This window comes from Lepidochelys kempii, chromosome 6 (genome assembly GCF_965140285.1).
Source record: "Lepidochelys kempii isolate rLepKem1 chromosome 6, rLepKem1.hap1, whole genome shotgun sequence".
Classification (NCBI taxonomy): domain Eukaryota; kingdom Metazoa; phylum Chordata; order Testudines; family Cheloniidae; genus Lepidochelys; species Lepidochelys kempii.
The window spans coordinates 27756187-27772778 of NC_136385.1; the positions used below are offsets into that span (position 1 = coordinate 27756187).

At 42.2% G+C, this 16592-nt stretch overlaps 1 protein-coding gene across 3 annotated transcripts in view; it reads left to right on the plus strand.

Annotated features, from left to right (window-relative positions):
• TSPAN32 (tetraspanin 32) overlaps positions 1–16592 on the plus strand; it is a 73856-nt gene that overhangs the window by 15634 nt on the left and 41630 nt on the right. For 2 of the 3 annotated variants that reach the window (XM_073347259.1, XM_073347257.2), the window contains exons 4-5: positions 4618–4668; positions 6873–6947. In XM_073347259.1, coding sequence (XP_073203360.1) covers positions 4618–4668; positions 6873–6947 — 126 coding nt within the window. The remainder of the gene's footprint in view (positions 1–4617; positions 4669–6872; positions 6948–16592) is intronic. The other variant, XM_073347258.2, reaches the window with a different exon arrangement.

Genomic DNA, 16592 nt, shown 5'->3' on the forward strand with positions numbered 1-16592 from the left:
TGAACCCCTCGGTCTCAGCCCACAGTATCCTCCCACACTGTGAACTCCTCATTTCTGGCCCCACCCCCGAGCCCTCACCCCCAGCTAGAGCCCTCACCCCCTCCCGCACTCCAGCCCCCAAATTTGTGAGCATTCATGGCCCGCCATACAATTTCCATATCCAGATGTGGCCCTCAGGTCAGCAAGTTTGTCCACCCCTGATTTAAAGTCTTCAAGTTACAGAGAATCTGCCATCTCTAGGCCTGAAGGAGAAATGCAAGCAATTTGTGCAATATCCACTGTCCAGACTGACTCTAACTTGATCAAAGTGAAACATATAGATTGCATTTGTCCTATATCAAATTCTTTCAAAGTCCACTCCCTTCATCATCTTCTGCCATATTCATCCAGGTCAGTAGAGCACTGGATTGGTTTACAGAGGTGCATAGTCCTACCTGAACAAAGGTATGTACCTGTTTCTTGGAAGCCTTATTAATAACAAAATCAAGCCTCATCTGGCCAGTTCAAAGTGTGCTTGTTCCTTGAAAACTGACCATAAAACAGTGCATGAGTGATTCTGGCACTTTTGGGGGGAGCCGAAGCAGCATTCCAGTACTCGGATAACTGTAAAGTAAACCAATGATTATTCATGCTAAAAATATTGGAATTTTCCTAAAAGCCTCTTTCAGGTACTGTTATAACGTATTCTTGTTGAAATCATGAGTTCTGGCTCTTCTTTTTTTAGTGCTTGAGCCCTGCTGCAAAAACTGCTTTGAGGGCCGTTGTAGTCAACTGACTAGCTATTGCTAATGCACTGCATGGCTGAGGTTTAGAAAGGCTGGCTATCTTTCCCCCCCTTCTCCCCCATGATTATCGTTTAATTCCTTAAAAACAAATGATGGCCCAGATTCTTTGCTGTACTGAATTTTCGCTCAGTGCAGAAGAGGGGAGGAAGCCACAATGGAACTAGTTATGGAAGGCTGCTCTTTCTACTAGCAGCTGGTAAGGGTCCCCAACGATGCTCTGGCCACAGCCTTCCCTGCTCACAGTGTGGTGACTGGCATAGGAACAGTTACACCAGCTCTGTACATACTGAGGGCTCCCCTACAGTCAAAGGGAATCTATTGTGTTGTGATCAGATTCCATCCCTGCAGCACAAAGCTAATGGAGTAAGCCAGAGAATCCAGCCTGATGTCTCTGAACTTGAACAGGCAGAGAAGAGTTGCAAGTCAGGAAACATAATCTCGTGAAAAACATTCCTGGGGTTATAACTGTCAAGCTGTCCTGCAGTAATTCAAAAGCATGAGTGCCAACCTCAGGGCAGACTCTTACAAACCAGGGCACAAACCCCAAATTTGATTGTAAGTTCTATACAAGATTTCACCAACCAGTGATCATGTGTAAACTCCTGAGGTGCTGTAACAGCCTAAACATGACACAGACCGTTCCATACAGTACTATTAACTGTCTTCACAAAAAGAAAAGGAGTACTTGTGGCACCTTCGAGACTAACCAATTTATTTGAGCATAAGCTTTCGTGAGCTATAGCATCCGATGAAGTGAGCTGTAGCTCACAAAAGCTTATGCTGAAATAAATTGGTTAGTCTCTAAGGTACCACAAGTCCTCCTTTTCTTTTTGCGAATACAGACTAACACAGCTGCTACTCTGAAACCTGTTAACTGTCTTGTCACTCAGGTAAGAAGCTTATATTTGTGATAGATGGTCACTTACACCAAGTATCACAGCAATAGTCAGGTTACTCCCAATCCCAAATGACCAGCCACTTACCCCAAGTCAATTGCACTTTAGATCTCACACCAGAGACAATGCTTGTAGCCAATCCTGTAATAAACTATCTAAAGATTTACTATATAGGAAAAGGAAATGAGAGTTATATACAGTGTTAAAGCAGGTAAACATACACACACACAAATGAGTTCCAATCTTAAATTTCAAAAAGAAATAGAAGTGTCTATGAAAACCAAGCTCTATATCAGGGGTCAGCAACCTATGGCACGTGGCCAAAGGCGGCACTCAAGATGATTTTGAGTGGCACTCACACTGCCTGGGTCCTGGCCACCGGTCCCAGGGGCTCTGCTCTTGGCCTGGGGTCCTACTGCTGGCCCCCTGGCACCCGGGGTCCCGTCCACCGGCCCCCACTCAGCCCGCCTCCAGCCCCAGGTCCCAGCCACTGGTCCCGGGCACTCCACTGCTGGCCCCAGGTCCTGGCCGCCAGCCCGGGGCTCTGCAGCTGCCCCCAGCTATGGCCCACTGCCCCAGCCTGGGGCAGTGAGGGGTGCAGACAGGGGCAAGTGGGGGATTAAAATTTGCTGCAGTGCCACTGTACTGGGATATTTTTAAGTCCTGATTTGCTGCTTACATCACTATCACGTCACGTGGAACAGCCTGTTGCGTTTGATGTTGTGCGTGCCGTCTGTCACGATTTTTTTCTCACTCTAAGTTGAGGGGTACATTTGACAAAAAGTCAGCTCCTAAGAGAGCAAAGTTAGATGTCCGTTCATTTCACGTCACAGCAACATTTGGTGGCTAAGTTGTGGGCAAGGGTTTGGTGCGCTTTGTAAACTGTTTTGATGCAATCAAGGCCTTTTTGTCAGAAAAAGGACAAAACTACCCCGAACTGGATGATGACAAATGGCTGTGTAAGCTCATCTTTCTAACTGACATCACCTCTCACTTAAACAAACTCAACCTCCGTCTCCAGGGTTCAGGGCAAACGGTTCTGGATCTTTATGAAACCTGGAAGGCATGTGTTGTAAAACCAGCAGTTTTTTCTCGGGATATTCGAACTTTGACTTTCTGCTATTTCCAACACATAAAAGAGCTATTGACATGTTGCACTGTCAGTGTTGATGAGATTGGAATGTACATGCAAGAACTGGAATCAGAATTTTTTGACAGATTTCAAGATTTCCAGTGATTTGGCCCAATGCTTTCTTTTCTAATTAAACCTGAAAAGTTCAACGAAAGCCACTTGGATTTGTCTGTATTTGAGTGGAAGAGTGTTGAAGATTTTGAAATGTAGCTCATTCAGTTAAAAAGGTCAGAATTGTGGGCATCAAAGTTTGGAGATCTGCAGACTGCACTTAAAGCTACTGAGAGAGATCATGGGGCCGCTCTTCTGACCTGCTGGATGTCCCTGCCAGTGAAATTTAACTGTTTGAAGAAAATTGCGTTTGCAATGCTTTCAGCATTTGGATCCACATACCTGTGATAACAGGTATTTTCACACATGAAATCTGTCCTCTGTCCCTCGTGGAACCGATTAACAACTGATCACTCAGAAGCCTGTGTGCAACTTAAAGTATCCAAATACGTGCCAGACATTGAAAAACTCAGCAAGGAAAAGCAAGGGCAAGGATCGTACTAAACTGATAAGAACTGCATTTGAATTTCCTTTTAAATGAAACTTCTGAAACATTTTAAAAACCTTATTTACTTTACATACAACAATAGTTTAGCTCTATATTATAGACTTATAGAGAGAGCCCTTCTAAAAACATTAAAATGTGTTACTGGCTCACAAAACCTTAAATTAGAATGAATAAATGAAGACTTGGCACACCACTTCTGAAAGGTTGCCGACCCCTGCTCTATATAGTCCTTTAGGGCTAACCGAGGTTTTGCTTCCACCTAGTAATCCTTGCGCCACCCGCCGCCCTGAGTCCGAGCAGCATAAAGATACAGGCCTCATCTATATTAGGAAATTAGGTCAGCATAACTGTCACTCTAACTGTGTCACTCAGGGATGGATTTTTCATACCTTTAACAGACCTAACCCGCGGTGTAGACAGCGCTAGGTGGACAGGAGAATTCTCCCATCGATATAGCTATCACCTGTTTAGGAGGTGGATTACCTACGCTGATGGGAAAGTCTCCACTGAAACACCACGGTGGTGCAGCTGTAGAGGTGCTGCTGTAGCAGTTTATGTGCAGACAGGCCCAGAGTTCCTTCTTGTTAGGAGTTTTTATTCCCTACCTTCCCTCCTGCTTTGAGCTGCAAACTCAGCTGATGGGAGGAATTCACTTGCAAGACTCATCTTCATGGTGGGGGGGTGGGGGGAAGGGATGAGAGTTAACAACACATTTTTTTGTCCTCTTTAATGTTCCACTCTAATCCATCTGGTGTTGATGGGCCTCCTTGTTGGCCAGGATGTAACACATTCTGTTAGAGATCAGCACTTTACACTAGTTAATGTCTCTCTCCTGTCTGGTTTCAGAGTAACAGCCGTGTTAGTCTGTATTCGCAAAAAGAAAAGGAGGACTTGTGGCACCTTAGAGACTAACCAATTTATTAGAGCATAAGCTTTCGTGAGCTACAGCTGAGCTGTAGCTCACGAAAGCTTATGCTCTAATAAATTGGTTAGTCTCTAAGGTGCCACAAGTCCTCCTTTTCTTCTCTCCTGTCTGGTGATTGATACAGTTGCAGGGCTTACAATGCAACACTCAAATATTAGGTTATATAATATGGGATACAGATGTTAAGTGAAATTAATGCATGCAGTCAGCAATTGACAAGCATTCCATGAAGTCTAAACACATTCTTATAATTCTAATACCTGTTTTAACAATACTAACAGACAGGTGAGCCAGTCTGATTTCAATTATGTATTTGTCAGGATTCAACTGAGGCGGGGGACCTTGACTTAGGCTGTGTCTACACTACCATGGTAAGTCGACCTATGCTACGCTTCATGAATAACATAGCTGGCGTCGACGTACCTTAGGTCGACTTACCGCAGGGTCTACATCGCGGGGGGTCAATTGGAGAAAATCTCCCATCAACTTACCTTACTTTTCTCATTGCGGGTAGAGTACAGTGGTCGACTGGAGAGCGATCTGCAGTCGATTTGGCAGGTCTTTACTAGACCCGCTAAATTGACTGCCAGTGTTATTGGTCACAATAACAAACATATGAACTGGTTCACAAACCTTTAGTTCATTTCCCACAATATAGAAAAACAGACTTATGTCAACAGGGGAGGAAACAAAGGAAGAAACCTGTTCCTTTATGTCTATGTTGGTTTGAGCTTTTATTAATTTAGACAGGAGTGGCTTGGAAGAGTAGATACTCATGGTCCAGAATGAATTGAACTAAAAAGCTGGAATAGGAAGACAATATCCAATTGCTGGATGGAGTTATCCCATAGTGAAGGAATTTTGGGGGAACCTGGCAAGCTCTAAGGTGTAGGTCAGTAATATCAAGTTGTTAGCACCAAAGCATACCACATATAAATAAGCAGGAAACTTAATTAGTTTTTTTGGCTTTTGTCAAAAACCAGAATTTTTTCATTTATTTTACAGAAAGGGCACTTGTCATCAAAGAAAACGTTTTGATCAGTTTTGAGTACAAAAAGAGGAGACTGGGCATGCACTAAACACATGGACCGTGTAAAGACAGCCCACATAGTCACTTTTGTATAACTTTGTACATAGAAAAATGCAAGCTGTTTCTTAATAATCTACGCCAATGTTTTCCTGGAGTCTCTCATACCCAAACAGGCCTAGCTTGTAAACAGGGAAATCTTGAGTCCAGAAACACAGGCACAGAAATCCTGTTCTCGGAACAAAACCCTGAGAATGTATGTGGTGCTTTCTCAATGTTATAGCGTGAAGTACTTCACGCTAGAAAGGGTCAAAACACATGAAAATGATTTTGCAGAAAATGTCAGTGTTTTCATTTTTCAGGGTTCAAAATGGAAACATATCCCATTTTTTGCAAAAGTTTGCGACATTTTTAATCAATATTTTTTATCACATTGTATTGACAACATTGACTTTTTTTGTTTCTTCCTGAAAGCTGGGTTTTGGTAAACTAAAAATTTCAACATTTTTTAGATATATTTTATAACATTTCAATTAAAACATCCATTTAATGAAGCCATAGAAAAATTTCCAAAAAAGAGAACAAATGTTTAAAATGTTGACAATTTTTCACAAAATGTTAGCTTTCAATGAAATTCTGGATTCAGCTTCAGGATCCATTGGGCTTTAAACATTTTACTGTCATGTTCCTTTTAGGTAAGCAGGATCCATTGGTCTCATCCTTATGACAGGCATCCCACATTTCACTCAATCTCCAAATAGTGTTGGTTTGGTTTGGTTTGGTTTCTACAACTAAAGAGATGGCTTTTCTAACAGCCAGCCCTGTAAACTTCATCAAGAATAGGAAAGCCAGCCTGCATTCTTTCTGGCTTCTTTATCATTATCACTAGCCATACTATTCTGGGTCAGTTTCTGACCTTGATTACACCTGTGCAGTCCTACACCTGCACAACCCCGACTGGAGTCAGTAAGAATCAGCTTGGCTTTGCAGTTGGAACTTAGTTAACAACTCTGAAGCACAAGCCAGAATAGAATCCAGCTCATTCTCTCATAGCTTTTGGCTCTGCAGTGTTATTGAGGCAAAAAAACTGTTAATATTTTTCTCTCTCTACTGAGCGGACAGGCTCTGAACACACACGGGGAGTTTGGATCTCTTGAGTAGGAAGGTGCAGATTTTCACATAGTCCCACTTCAGAATAGAACCATGTTTTAAATCTAATTTCTTAATTTCACTTTTTTTTTGGTAGAACCTAAAGCAATAGGTTAGCAACTTTATAGTACACAACATGCTCTTCCACTGAACATCCTTTAAAGGCCCTTGTGTAGTTATGGTCCCTGCCAGGGAATTTTAAAACCATTGTGTAGCTGGCTCCCTTTAAGTGACTGAGATTTTGAGGGTTGTTTAAAAGAAGTTAACTTTTAACTGTGACTTGCATTAAACCTGCCAAAGCCAATATAATTAACTATTCTCCTACTGTGTTTTCACATAAATATTTTCAGCCCCTAAGAGGAAATGCTGCAAGTAACAGTGCATTCTCTTTATCCTCAGGGATTCTTCTGTTTTGCCATTGTTTTCTGTGCACTGATACAGGCTGCGTTCTGGAGATACACCAACAACAGTGAGGTAAGTGTTTCTTACTAAGAAATACCAAGAATCAGTCATCAGATGGTGATCCTATAGCAATGACTGCTACCAAAAAGAAACACCTTGGGGGTGGGGGGGGAGGGGAGATTTTGTTTCAAATAATTTCTTTAAAAAACATAGACAAACATAAACATTTTGCCAAAATGTTTGCTCCTTTCAAAACCCATGTTTTGTCTCAAAAACTATTCAATTTCAGCCAGTTCTACTTCCCACTAATGTCAATTGGGAGCTTTGCAAAAAGATTGAGGATAGGTTCTGGCCACTCTGAATTTTCCTTTATCGGCAATGATAGTCAGGAGATGGAAACATCCAGCTAATGTGTTTGTTAAAACTGTCAGCAATGAAATAGTGAAACCATCAACTTGAATATCATTCTTGGGTCGCCACCACATTGAAATGAATGAATCAGGGTCAGTTCACAGCTCTTGGAGTCGTCATTTCATGTTATCTGTAAACTCAGGAAGATATTGCACTGGGTCTCATTTGGAAGACCATCTTTACAAGAACAGTTGTTCTCAGACTGTGGACCAAGAACCCACAGTGGTCTATGTGGAATGTACCATTTTGAGAATCAAGTAGTGGGATTGTCAGAGGGGGGAATGAGATCATCTTTCCCTTGCAAAGTGGTCTACTGACTGAAGAAGCTGACGAGTCAGAGTTTGATGCTTAGTTCCCCGTGGTACCTTTCAGCTCTGCTTAATCCTTTTAATCCTGAAGTGCTCTAGACTGCAGTGGCACCTGGTCAATGAATTGAATGTGGGTGATATTAAACATTACGTTTTGTGGATTATGATCTGGTTGATTCTACTAGTTCTTCCCTTTAGGGCGATAATCATGGTGGGTGGTTTTAAAACTAGTTTGCCAGGAGAACAACACAGGATGAATGACCATGAGACTTTTTCCTGTAATGAGAGAGCACAGTTCACTCTTAAAGCAACAGAACACTTTTTGATAGATTATAAAGGCACGAGGGACTATTGTGATATTCGTCTAGCCTGACCTCCTGTAAACTGCACCACAGGATTTCATTGAAGTATCTTTTTGTTTTTTTTCTAAATCTTGATTTTAAAATGTCTAGGGATGGAGGATTCACCATGATCCTTGGTAAATTGTTCCTGTGGTCCCTCACTGTTAAAAATTTGCACCTTATTTCCATTCCTTATTTGTCTAACTTCAATTTGCAGCCATTGAATCATCTTATACCTTAGTCTGCTAGACTGAGGAGTCCTCTATCAAATTTCATTCCCCAAGTAGGTATTTACAGACTGTGACCAAATCACTCCTTAACAGTCTCTTTGTTAAACTAAACAGATTGAGCTACTTGAGTGTATGCTTTCTTAATCCTTTAATGATTCTCGTGACTCTTCTCTGAACTTTCTCTAATTTATCAACATCCTTCTTGAATTGTGGATACGAGAACTGGACACAGTATTCCAGCAGTGGTCACTTCAGTGCCAGTTACAGAGGTAATGTAACCTCCCTCCTCTTACTGGATGTTCCCTTGTTCATATATCCAAGGATTTCATTAGCCCTTTTGCTCCTCATGTTGCACTGGGAGCTTTTAATTATCCACCGTGACTCCCAAGTCCTTTTCAAAGCCCACCATCCTGTATGTGCACCCTACATACTTTGTTCCTGGATGCATGAATATACATTTGGCCATATTCAAATAGATATAGTTTGCTTGAACCTAGCTTGCCAAACAATCCAGATAGCTTAATTACTATGGTTTTAAAATGTTAGTAACTCTATTTGGAACCAGCCTTTATTTCCTTAGTGATTAAAGCCAACCAATGAAATGCAGAAGCTTCATTAAGAGTTATTGCTACCTGTAACATGAGCTCTGAAGAAGTCAAATGGAATAAGACTCCAATTAATAATTTCCCAGAACCTGGGTACGCAGAGTAATCATCAAAGCCTTTAAGTTAGTTCCATGTTAGAGATGAATGATTAGAATAATTCTGTGAGCAATCTTTTAGAGAACTCGTATGGTATTGGAAGAAATTGTTACCCTTCTGATGTGACACACAGAACAATTTCTTTAAATCCTGGCATGGCTGTTTTCTTCAGACCTCAAAATAGGACTGAAAAACTACTCTTTTTGGCAGGATTAGACTAGAGGGAAACAAAGAACCACGCTAGGTTAATGCAGGTTACAACTGGCCTGGGAAATGTGTTCTGAGCATCCCAAGTCTGCAGCAGTTCAAATTCCTGTGCGGGTCACCTGGATGGGTCATTAAAAGATGATCTATTAATATCACATAATCACCACCCATTTGTCAGCCTGTATTTGAGAGGCCATTGCCTGCAATCGTGAATGTGTTGCCCATCAGTACTGAGTGCACTGAGAAGGCTGTAAAAAGGATTTTTGCATGGTCTTTGTATATTTTCCATAGCTCTAGCTAAAGGTATTAACATTGCCACACAGTGACTTTTTCGTAAGAAAATGTTTAGCATTAATCAACGCAGAAAGGAGGCCAAGATCACAACATCCCAGCTTGGATGCCTTTGCAAAATATGCTTGTGATAAGAGATTTTTAAAAAAAACCAGTGTTATGAGACAAGAAATCGTTCAGAGATGCATACCGTTGGCCTTGAGTAATTCCACTACATAAATAGGGTATTTTAAAGACATTTTTTATTTCAGACATAATGGGAGGGGGAAATTTAGATTTACAAGAAAAATAGTATATCAAATTAATATAGATATTTGTCACAAAAAAAACCCCAAATTGTTTTGATGAGCGTTGTGATGGGGGGGGGGATTTTTCCTGCATATTTTCATGTCACTCTGTCACAGGATGACATGAAATAAATTAAGTAGGTCTAGCTCCCCTGTGCTAGAACAGGAGCTCCCATTTGGCTATTTAAGAGGTCCTGGCAGTACATGGGGCTATACAGGACCAGAGAGAATCTGAGGGGCGAGACCCAGTGAGAGAGAGAGAGACAGGGACCTGCTGAATCAGAGCTGCCTCACTGGGAATCAGGGGCAGGTGAGAGCTGCCAGGTACCAGGGGTCTGTGGAAAGTCCCAGAAGGAAGCCGAAGGTGTTCCTTGGAGGAAGGTTGAAGGCACAGAGAGCAGCAAAAGGGTTTGTTGGCTGATTTCCACAAGCCAGAGAGCCAGGGGCTGGAGGACATGAGAGGGCTGAAAGCAGGGAAGCAGCAGAGGGGCTTACCACTGGACATCTCCACACCAGAGAGCTGGACTCAGAGGAACAGTGAGAGGGCCAGAGGGAGTGAGGGATGCTCCCTAGTAAAGATGATCTCCCGGCAGAGAGGCAGAGGGGATTCCCACTGGGAAGAGTGGAATTGCACTCCAGCTGAATGGGCTGAAGTGGCTGCCCTGGCAGAGCGACAGAAGAAGAGGACAGATGAGGAGCCTAGGTGTAGCGGAAGATACTGGAGTGTGATATGGAAGAACTCCCGGCGGAGAAGGTGGTGGGGGTGCACTCTGGGAAGGGGTTTAAGGACTATATATGCTGGATGTGGGAAATGGACTATGTCTGGAACTTCTGTCAGGAATTTAATGAACTGTATTTTGGTAATACACTGACCCCAGGGAGGGGTATTATTCAGGCAAGACAGCCTGAAGTGGATTTACTGGGGATTTTGCAAGGGGAAATTGAGATAGGTGTGCATGTCATGCTGTGGTGTGGTGAAGGGGGTATGCCAGGCCAGACTGCTCTGACACACTTATCTTTTTTTTGCCCCAAGCCACCCTTTCAATAGGAATTGCCAGGCTTCTGCTCTGATGTCTGCTCAGTGAGGATTTCGAACCAAAAATGTTTTCATTGGATGAAATGACCTATTTTTTTTCAAAATAGGTAATACATGTTTTCAGGAATTTTCAGTATTTTTGATCAAATTGGAAAATGAAGGATTCAGTCCACCGTCTCCCTGCCCCCCCCCACCCAATTTTCACTTTTCCTCTGACCCATTTTCAGTAAGAAAAGGAATAGAAGGGGAGGTTGAGGGATGAAATGAAACAAAAAAAATCTCAAATGTGGAAAACATGCAGACTGAAAACTACTTCAGATTTTCTGAAATTCTCCCCTCTTCCTCTCATAGTTTGACCAGCTCTAAATTGTCTTTTCAGTGGTGTGAAAGAAAGGATCAGTTCCTTCTTATCAATCTAATATCTTCTCCATCGCTGAGACAGCTAGGCATAGTTGTTGCCAGGTAAGTTTATCTAATTGGCAAGTAAGAGAGCAGAAAGAAAGCATAGCTCTTTCTCCTCTACTAAAAGCAGTGAGGATCTACCCTAGCTTCCTAGCTTGGGTCAGCACGCTCCTCCATGGCTCCCCCGATTCCTTGTCTGATGTAGTGAGTGTGCCCCCTCCTCCTTCAGTCTATTATAATCACATTGTGAGGTGGCAGCTTCTTCTCTTTCCTCAATGGGCAGAACTGAATTTATCAAAATGAACAAGTGTCCTAGGATAATGTATTGAGTCTGCTACTAGTGAAGTTCTCTGCTTTATGTGCTAATCACACAGTATCTGTGAGAAAAGGAAACAATCCTGCTTCCCACACAACATCCTTTAAAAAGCTTGGAGAGCTGAAACCTGGATTTACCAGACTCTTTATCTTTATAACATGGCCTTTCACACAAGACACATTGTAAAATCGTTCAACTGCACTGGCTTTGGTTTAATATTGAAAAGTAGGTGGCCGCACCATTTACTGTGCTCCGTGCCTTTCCCATCATACACAGCTTCCTACACCATTAAGGGAGAATCCAGTTTTCTCAGCAACACGGAGTAATCTATGGTAAATTTCAACATTTCCAAGATCCAATCTTGCTAGCAGTTTATGCATCACTATGGGATAACCTGTGCCTTAAAGGTAAAGATAGGTAAAGCAGCTGTTAAAAATGTGGAGTTGGTAAAAGGGATATTCAGGATAAAGGACATGACACATGGTAGAAGAGCGTCCTTTGAATGTATTTGTAACGAATACATGGTCAAATAGCGCTCGCTCTCTCCCAACAGTTACCCCCACAGATATAGTTACAGGTAAGTAGAGACTTTGCCTTCACACAACATACACTCCATAAGAGGACTTATTAAGAAATATGGTAACGCAATCCACTTTGTAGAAAATCTCCTAAATGGGCTGTACTTCCTGCAGTAGCCCGTTTGTGATGAGTCTGAGAAAAATGGAGAAAAGAGCTCAGTCTGCCTATTTCAATGACAGACTGAACACAGAAGATACTTCGGGCTCATTCTCTTTCAGATATTCTCAAAACAAAATTTTAAATGGGTACTATTTGTTTCCTAAGAGCCTAGTCTAGGCTGATCTTATCAAACAGAGCAGATTTTGGAGGTGCAGACAAAAAAAAATGCCAAACCCAGATACTATGTCCATTTGTAAAAAGTTCCACAACTATTTAGAGCTATATTAAAAGCACTTTCCTCAAGGTTGGGCACTAACCTTTTATCCTTGCCCAGTTTGTATGTGCTTGGGATATTAGATGAGTTGGTGCTACCGGTCAACATCAACAAATGGGTGTCAGACTACTTTAGTGGATAAAAGTAGAGCTGGCTGGAAAGTGGGGATTATCCACAAAATACATCAACTTTTCAGGGAAAAAACAAAATATTTTGATAGAAAGTCAAAATAGTTCAATTTGGAAAAGCCACAGCAGTGTCTCATGGAAGTTGTAGTTGAGGTACCTCACCCTCCTATTCTCCTTCATGAGCATGGTCAGACTATGTTTGCTGTGATGCACATTGGTCTCTCCTCTGTGTGAGGGGAGGCCGTGCATCATGAGAGATAGTCTTCAAGAGGGGTACTTCAAGAGGGGTTTAGAGAACTGAATTACAATTCATATGAGGCATGGTGACTCCATAGTCAAATCTAAATATTTTGGGTTTGGGGTCAAAAACTTTTCAGTTTTTAAGCATGTTGATTTTTGACAAAAAATTGAAATTTTCTGCAGAAAGCAGACACTTTACGTGAACATTTTCATTTAATAGAAAACTCCATTTCCATCGAAACATAGTTTCAATAGAAAATTTTGAAGCAGTCCTAGACAGAAGCCTCTTTCAAAGACTATAAAAAGAGGATGCTTTTTCTCCCTGTGCATCTTAAAGATCCATCTACAGAAAATGGAAATGATTCACATGTGATCAGGGAGTATTGTATCACCACAGTAACTCAGTTTGATGAACCTACCTCTTCCATATCTGCTTGGTTTTATATTTTTTCTACAAAGGATGACCCATACCTCTGAAATGTCCCTTATTTTGCCCCAAAGTTACATAAATTCCACACAGATTTGATGTTCCCTCTGCTTTTAGAGTTAAATCATTTACAAGGGTAATGTAGAATCATGAATCTGAGGTTATAGTGATTTATACTAAAGGGACGAATCCCTCGGTATTTTAAATTTCTTTCCTACATTTGGGTTGCCTTAGAGCCTTTCCGGACTGAGGTCTCTAACCTGTTTATATTCGTGTACTTCTAACAAGGAAAAAAGTAGTGTGAGAGAAGAAAACTGAAGTAACCAATCACCATAAAAATCCTCATGATGGACCCTCAAATACTAAAATCTTTACCTTGCTGCTTGCGCACTTATTGTAAATTTCCTGTTCCATGATTGCATAATCAGTAGTACTTAAACCATTGGCAAGCAATCCTGAAGATTGTTGGAAAATGGGAGCCGAATAAATCGCAGCTCTGCAGGGTTGTAGACTAGGAAGTCCTAATTATGACTGAAATAGGAAAACAGCAAAAGTTGATCCAATTAGCAGGAGATCTGTAAGCAAGATAAAGACGTATATGTCAGCCACACTACTGTCGATGGTATGTGGCTGTTTTTCTGTCTATGTTATACAAAGCGAGGGAAGGAGGGCCAGGAATGGGGATGAACTCCCAATCTGAACCTCATAAAAAACACCCATCTTTCTGAGATCTCTATGAATTAAAGTACAGTATGTAGACCCATTATCTAGATTAACTCATACATGTTAGTACAATACAGACCCATTTTTTCCAAACAACTTCAGAGGAGCTCTGAAATCTCTGGGTGGAAATAAGGCTTTTAGTGAGCATGGATGCCATGCATACTCCATATGACTTTTGAGGGACATGACCAGGCTTTGGTTAACAAGCGAGTGGATGAGTGGTGGTATCCTGCATAATGGCATCTAGACTACAATGTCGTGTGCTGAAGCTGCAGCTTTTCATACTTGTGACTTTTGAGGTCTTCCGCCTGGCAAAGGACTGCTCTGTCATTAGCCAATGATGTTGGATAGCCAGGGATTCTGATTTGCATAGAGAATTAACTCCCTAAACTGATACTAAACTGGGAGGAGTGGTAGATACGCTGGAGGGGAGGGATAGGATACAGAAGGACCTAGACAAATTGGAGGATTGGGCCAAAAGAAATCTGATGAGGTTCAATAAGGATAAGTGCAGGGTCCTGCACTTAGGACGGAAGAACCCAATGCACAGCTACAGACTAGGGACCGAATGGCTAGGCAGCAGTTCTGCGGAAAAGGACCTAGGGGTGACAGTGGACGAGAAGCTGGATATGAGTCAGCAGTGTGCCCTTGTTGCCAAGAAGGCCAATGGCATTTTGGGATGTATAAGTAGAGGCATAGCGAGCAGATCGAGGGACGTGATCGTTCCCCTCTATTCGACATTGGTGAGGCCTCATCTGGAGTACTGTGTCCAGTTTTGGGCCCCACACTTCAAGAAGGATGTGGATAAATTGGAGAGAGTCCAGCGAAGGGCAACAAAAATGATTAGGGGACTGGAACACATGAGTTATGAGGAGAGGCTGAGGGAGCAGGGATTGTTTAGCCTGCAGAAGAGAAGAATGAGGGGGGATTTGATAGCTGCTTTCAACTACCTGAAAGGGGGTTCCAAAGAGGATGGCTCTAGACTGTTCTCAATGGTAGCAGATGACAGAACGAGGAGTAATGGTCTCAAGTTGCAGTGGGGGAGGTTTAGATTGGATATTAGGAAAAACTTTTTCACTAAGAGGGTGGTGAAACACTGGAATGCGTTACCTAGGGAGGTGGTAGAATCTCCTTCCTTAGAGGTTTTTAAGGTCAGGCTTGACAAAGCCCTGGCTGGGATGATTTAACTGGGAATTGGTCCTGCTTCGAGCAGGGGGTTGGACTAGATGACCTTCTGGGGTCCCTTCCAACCCTGATATTCTATGATTCTATGATTCCCAGAGGTTCCACTCCACAGCATCCCAAGTCATCAGTGGACTTTACGGCCCATCCCCACTAATTGCTAGGGGTTAAGAAATAGGCAATTGCTGTTGCCGAGTTGGGGTTTTCCTTATAGGGGTGCAACCTTTTCTCTACTGTTCTGCTGTGCAGCTACTGCTTGCTCACATGCGTCAGTACTAATGAGCCCTGGAAGGCTTTGAGTCTGTCCATGTCAGTGGAAACAGCACTTGGAGGCTTCTAGGTGTAGCAGCGTGCTTGCAGGGATCAGTCAGAGGACAGTAAAAAAAGGCTTGGTAATCATGGAGAAACAGGTAGTTCTCAACTTTGGCAGCTCCATTGTTGGGACTCACTTACAGGTTGGGCATTATTCTAGAATTTAGACGAGAGTTTTTTTGGTCCCTTCCCTGGCAAGTCGATAATATTTTGTCTGGGTATTTCAGTGTCTATCTTTTTTTTCAGATAATTCTCCTTTGAGTTGGTGGAAGGGGCTGTATGTGTAACACGAGCACAATGGAGGCCCTGACTGGGGCCTCGAGGTGTTTTACCATGGCATAAATCGATAACAAGACATTGCATTAAAAATCTCCTCTGCTTGTTTCTGGTGGCTGTCCAGACAGAAGTTGAAAACTACATGGCCCTGTTCAGAAAAAGCCCTGCTGTCCTGCCCAGTATTTTGACTTTCAGTGACCGGTTCTGATGTAGCTGAGTATGAGCTATTACTGAGTGCATAATGGCTGCTGTTTTGGCTTATACAGGAACTGCTCTGCTAGGCTGTAATTCATTATCAGTAGGCACTTTGAGTTAGAGCATGAAAACCATGTATATAGTAGAACCACATTAAGCCTCTTATAACCTATTTTTGACTTATATTAGTTCTGAACTATGCCTACCTTACAGTATCTACATGGGTATGTATTCTGCGTGTATGCATATGTAAGAAGGTCCATATGTGGGGGTGAGTCTGGAGGGAAGTATGTGTGTAGATATTTGTGAGTACTGTGACAATATTTTTCCTGTCACACTAGGGTGTTGAGGCTTAATTCATCAATATGAGTGAGCTGGTCAGAAATTGCACCAGGGTGCTGAGCACCATAGAAATGCTTGTAAAAATTAAAGCCTAATCCTTTTCAAATGTCACAAGTGATTTTGGGTGCCCCAAAATTATTGGTTGCCCAACATGAGACACCTTAAAGGGGCCTGATTTACAGAGGGCAGGTGGTGTTCAGCACTTTCTGAAAATTTTCTACGGTATCTCAGGTTAGACTCCCAAAAACAGAGGTATCCAAAATCACTAGTCACATCTGAAAATGGAGGCCTAAAACTAAATAGCATATAAGTGCTGCCTGTAGATATTGAGTGTGTATCTGTGGTACTGTCTGTGGAGGGGGGAGGGGTGGTCTGTATTTGTGTACATGCATATTATTACACTTCCGTTG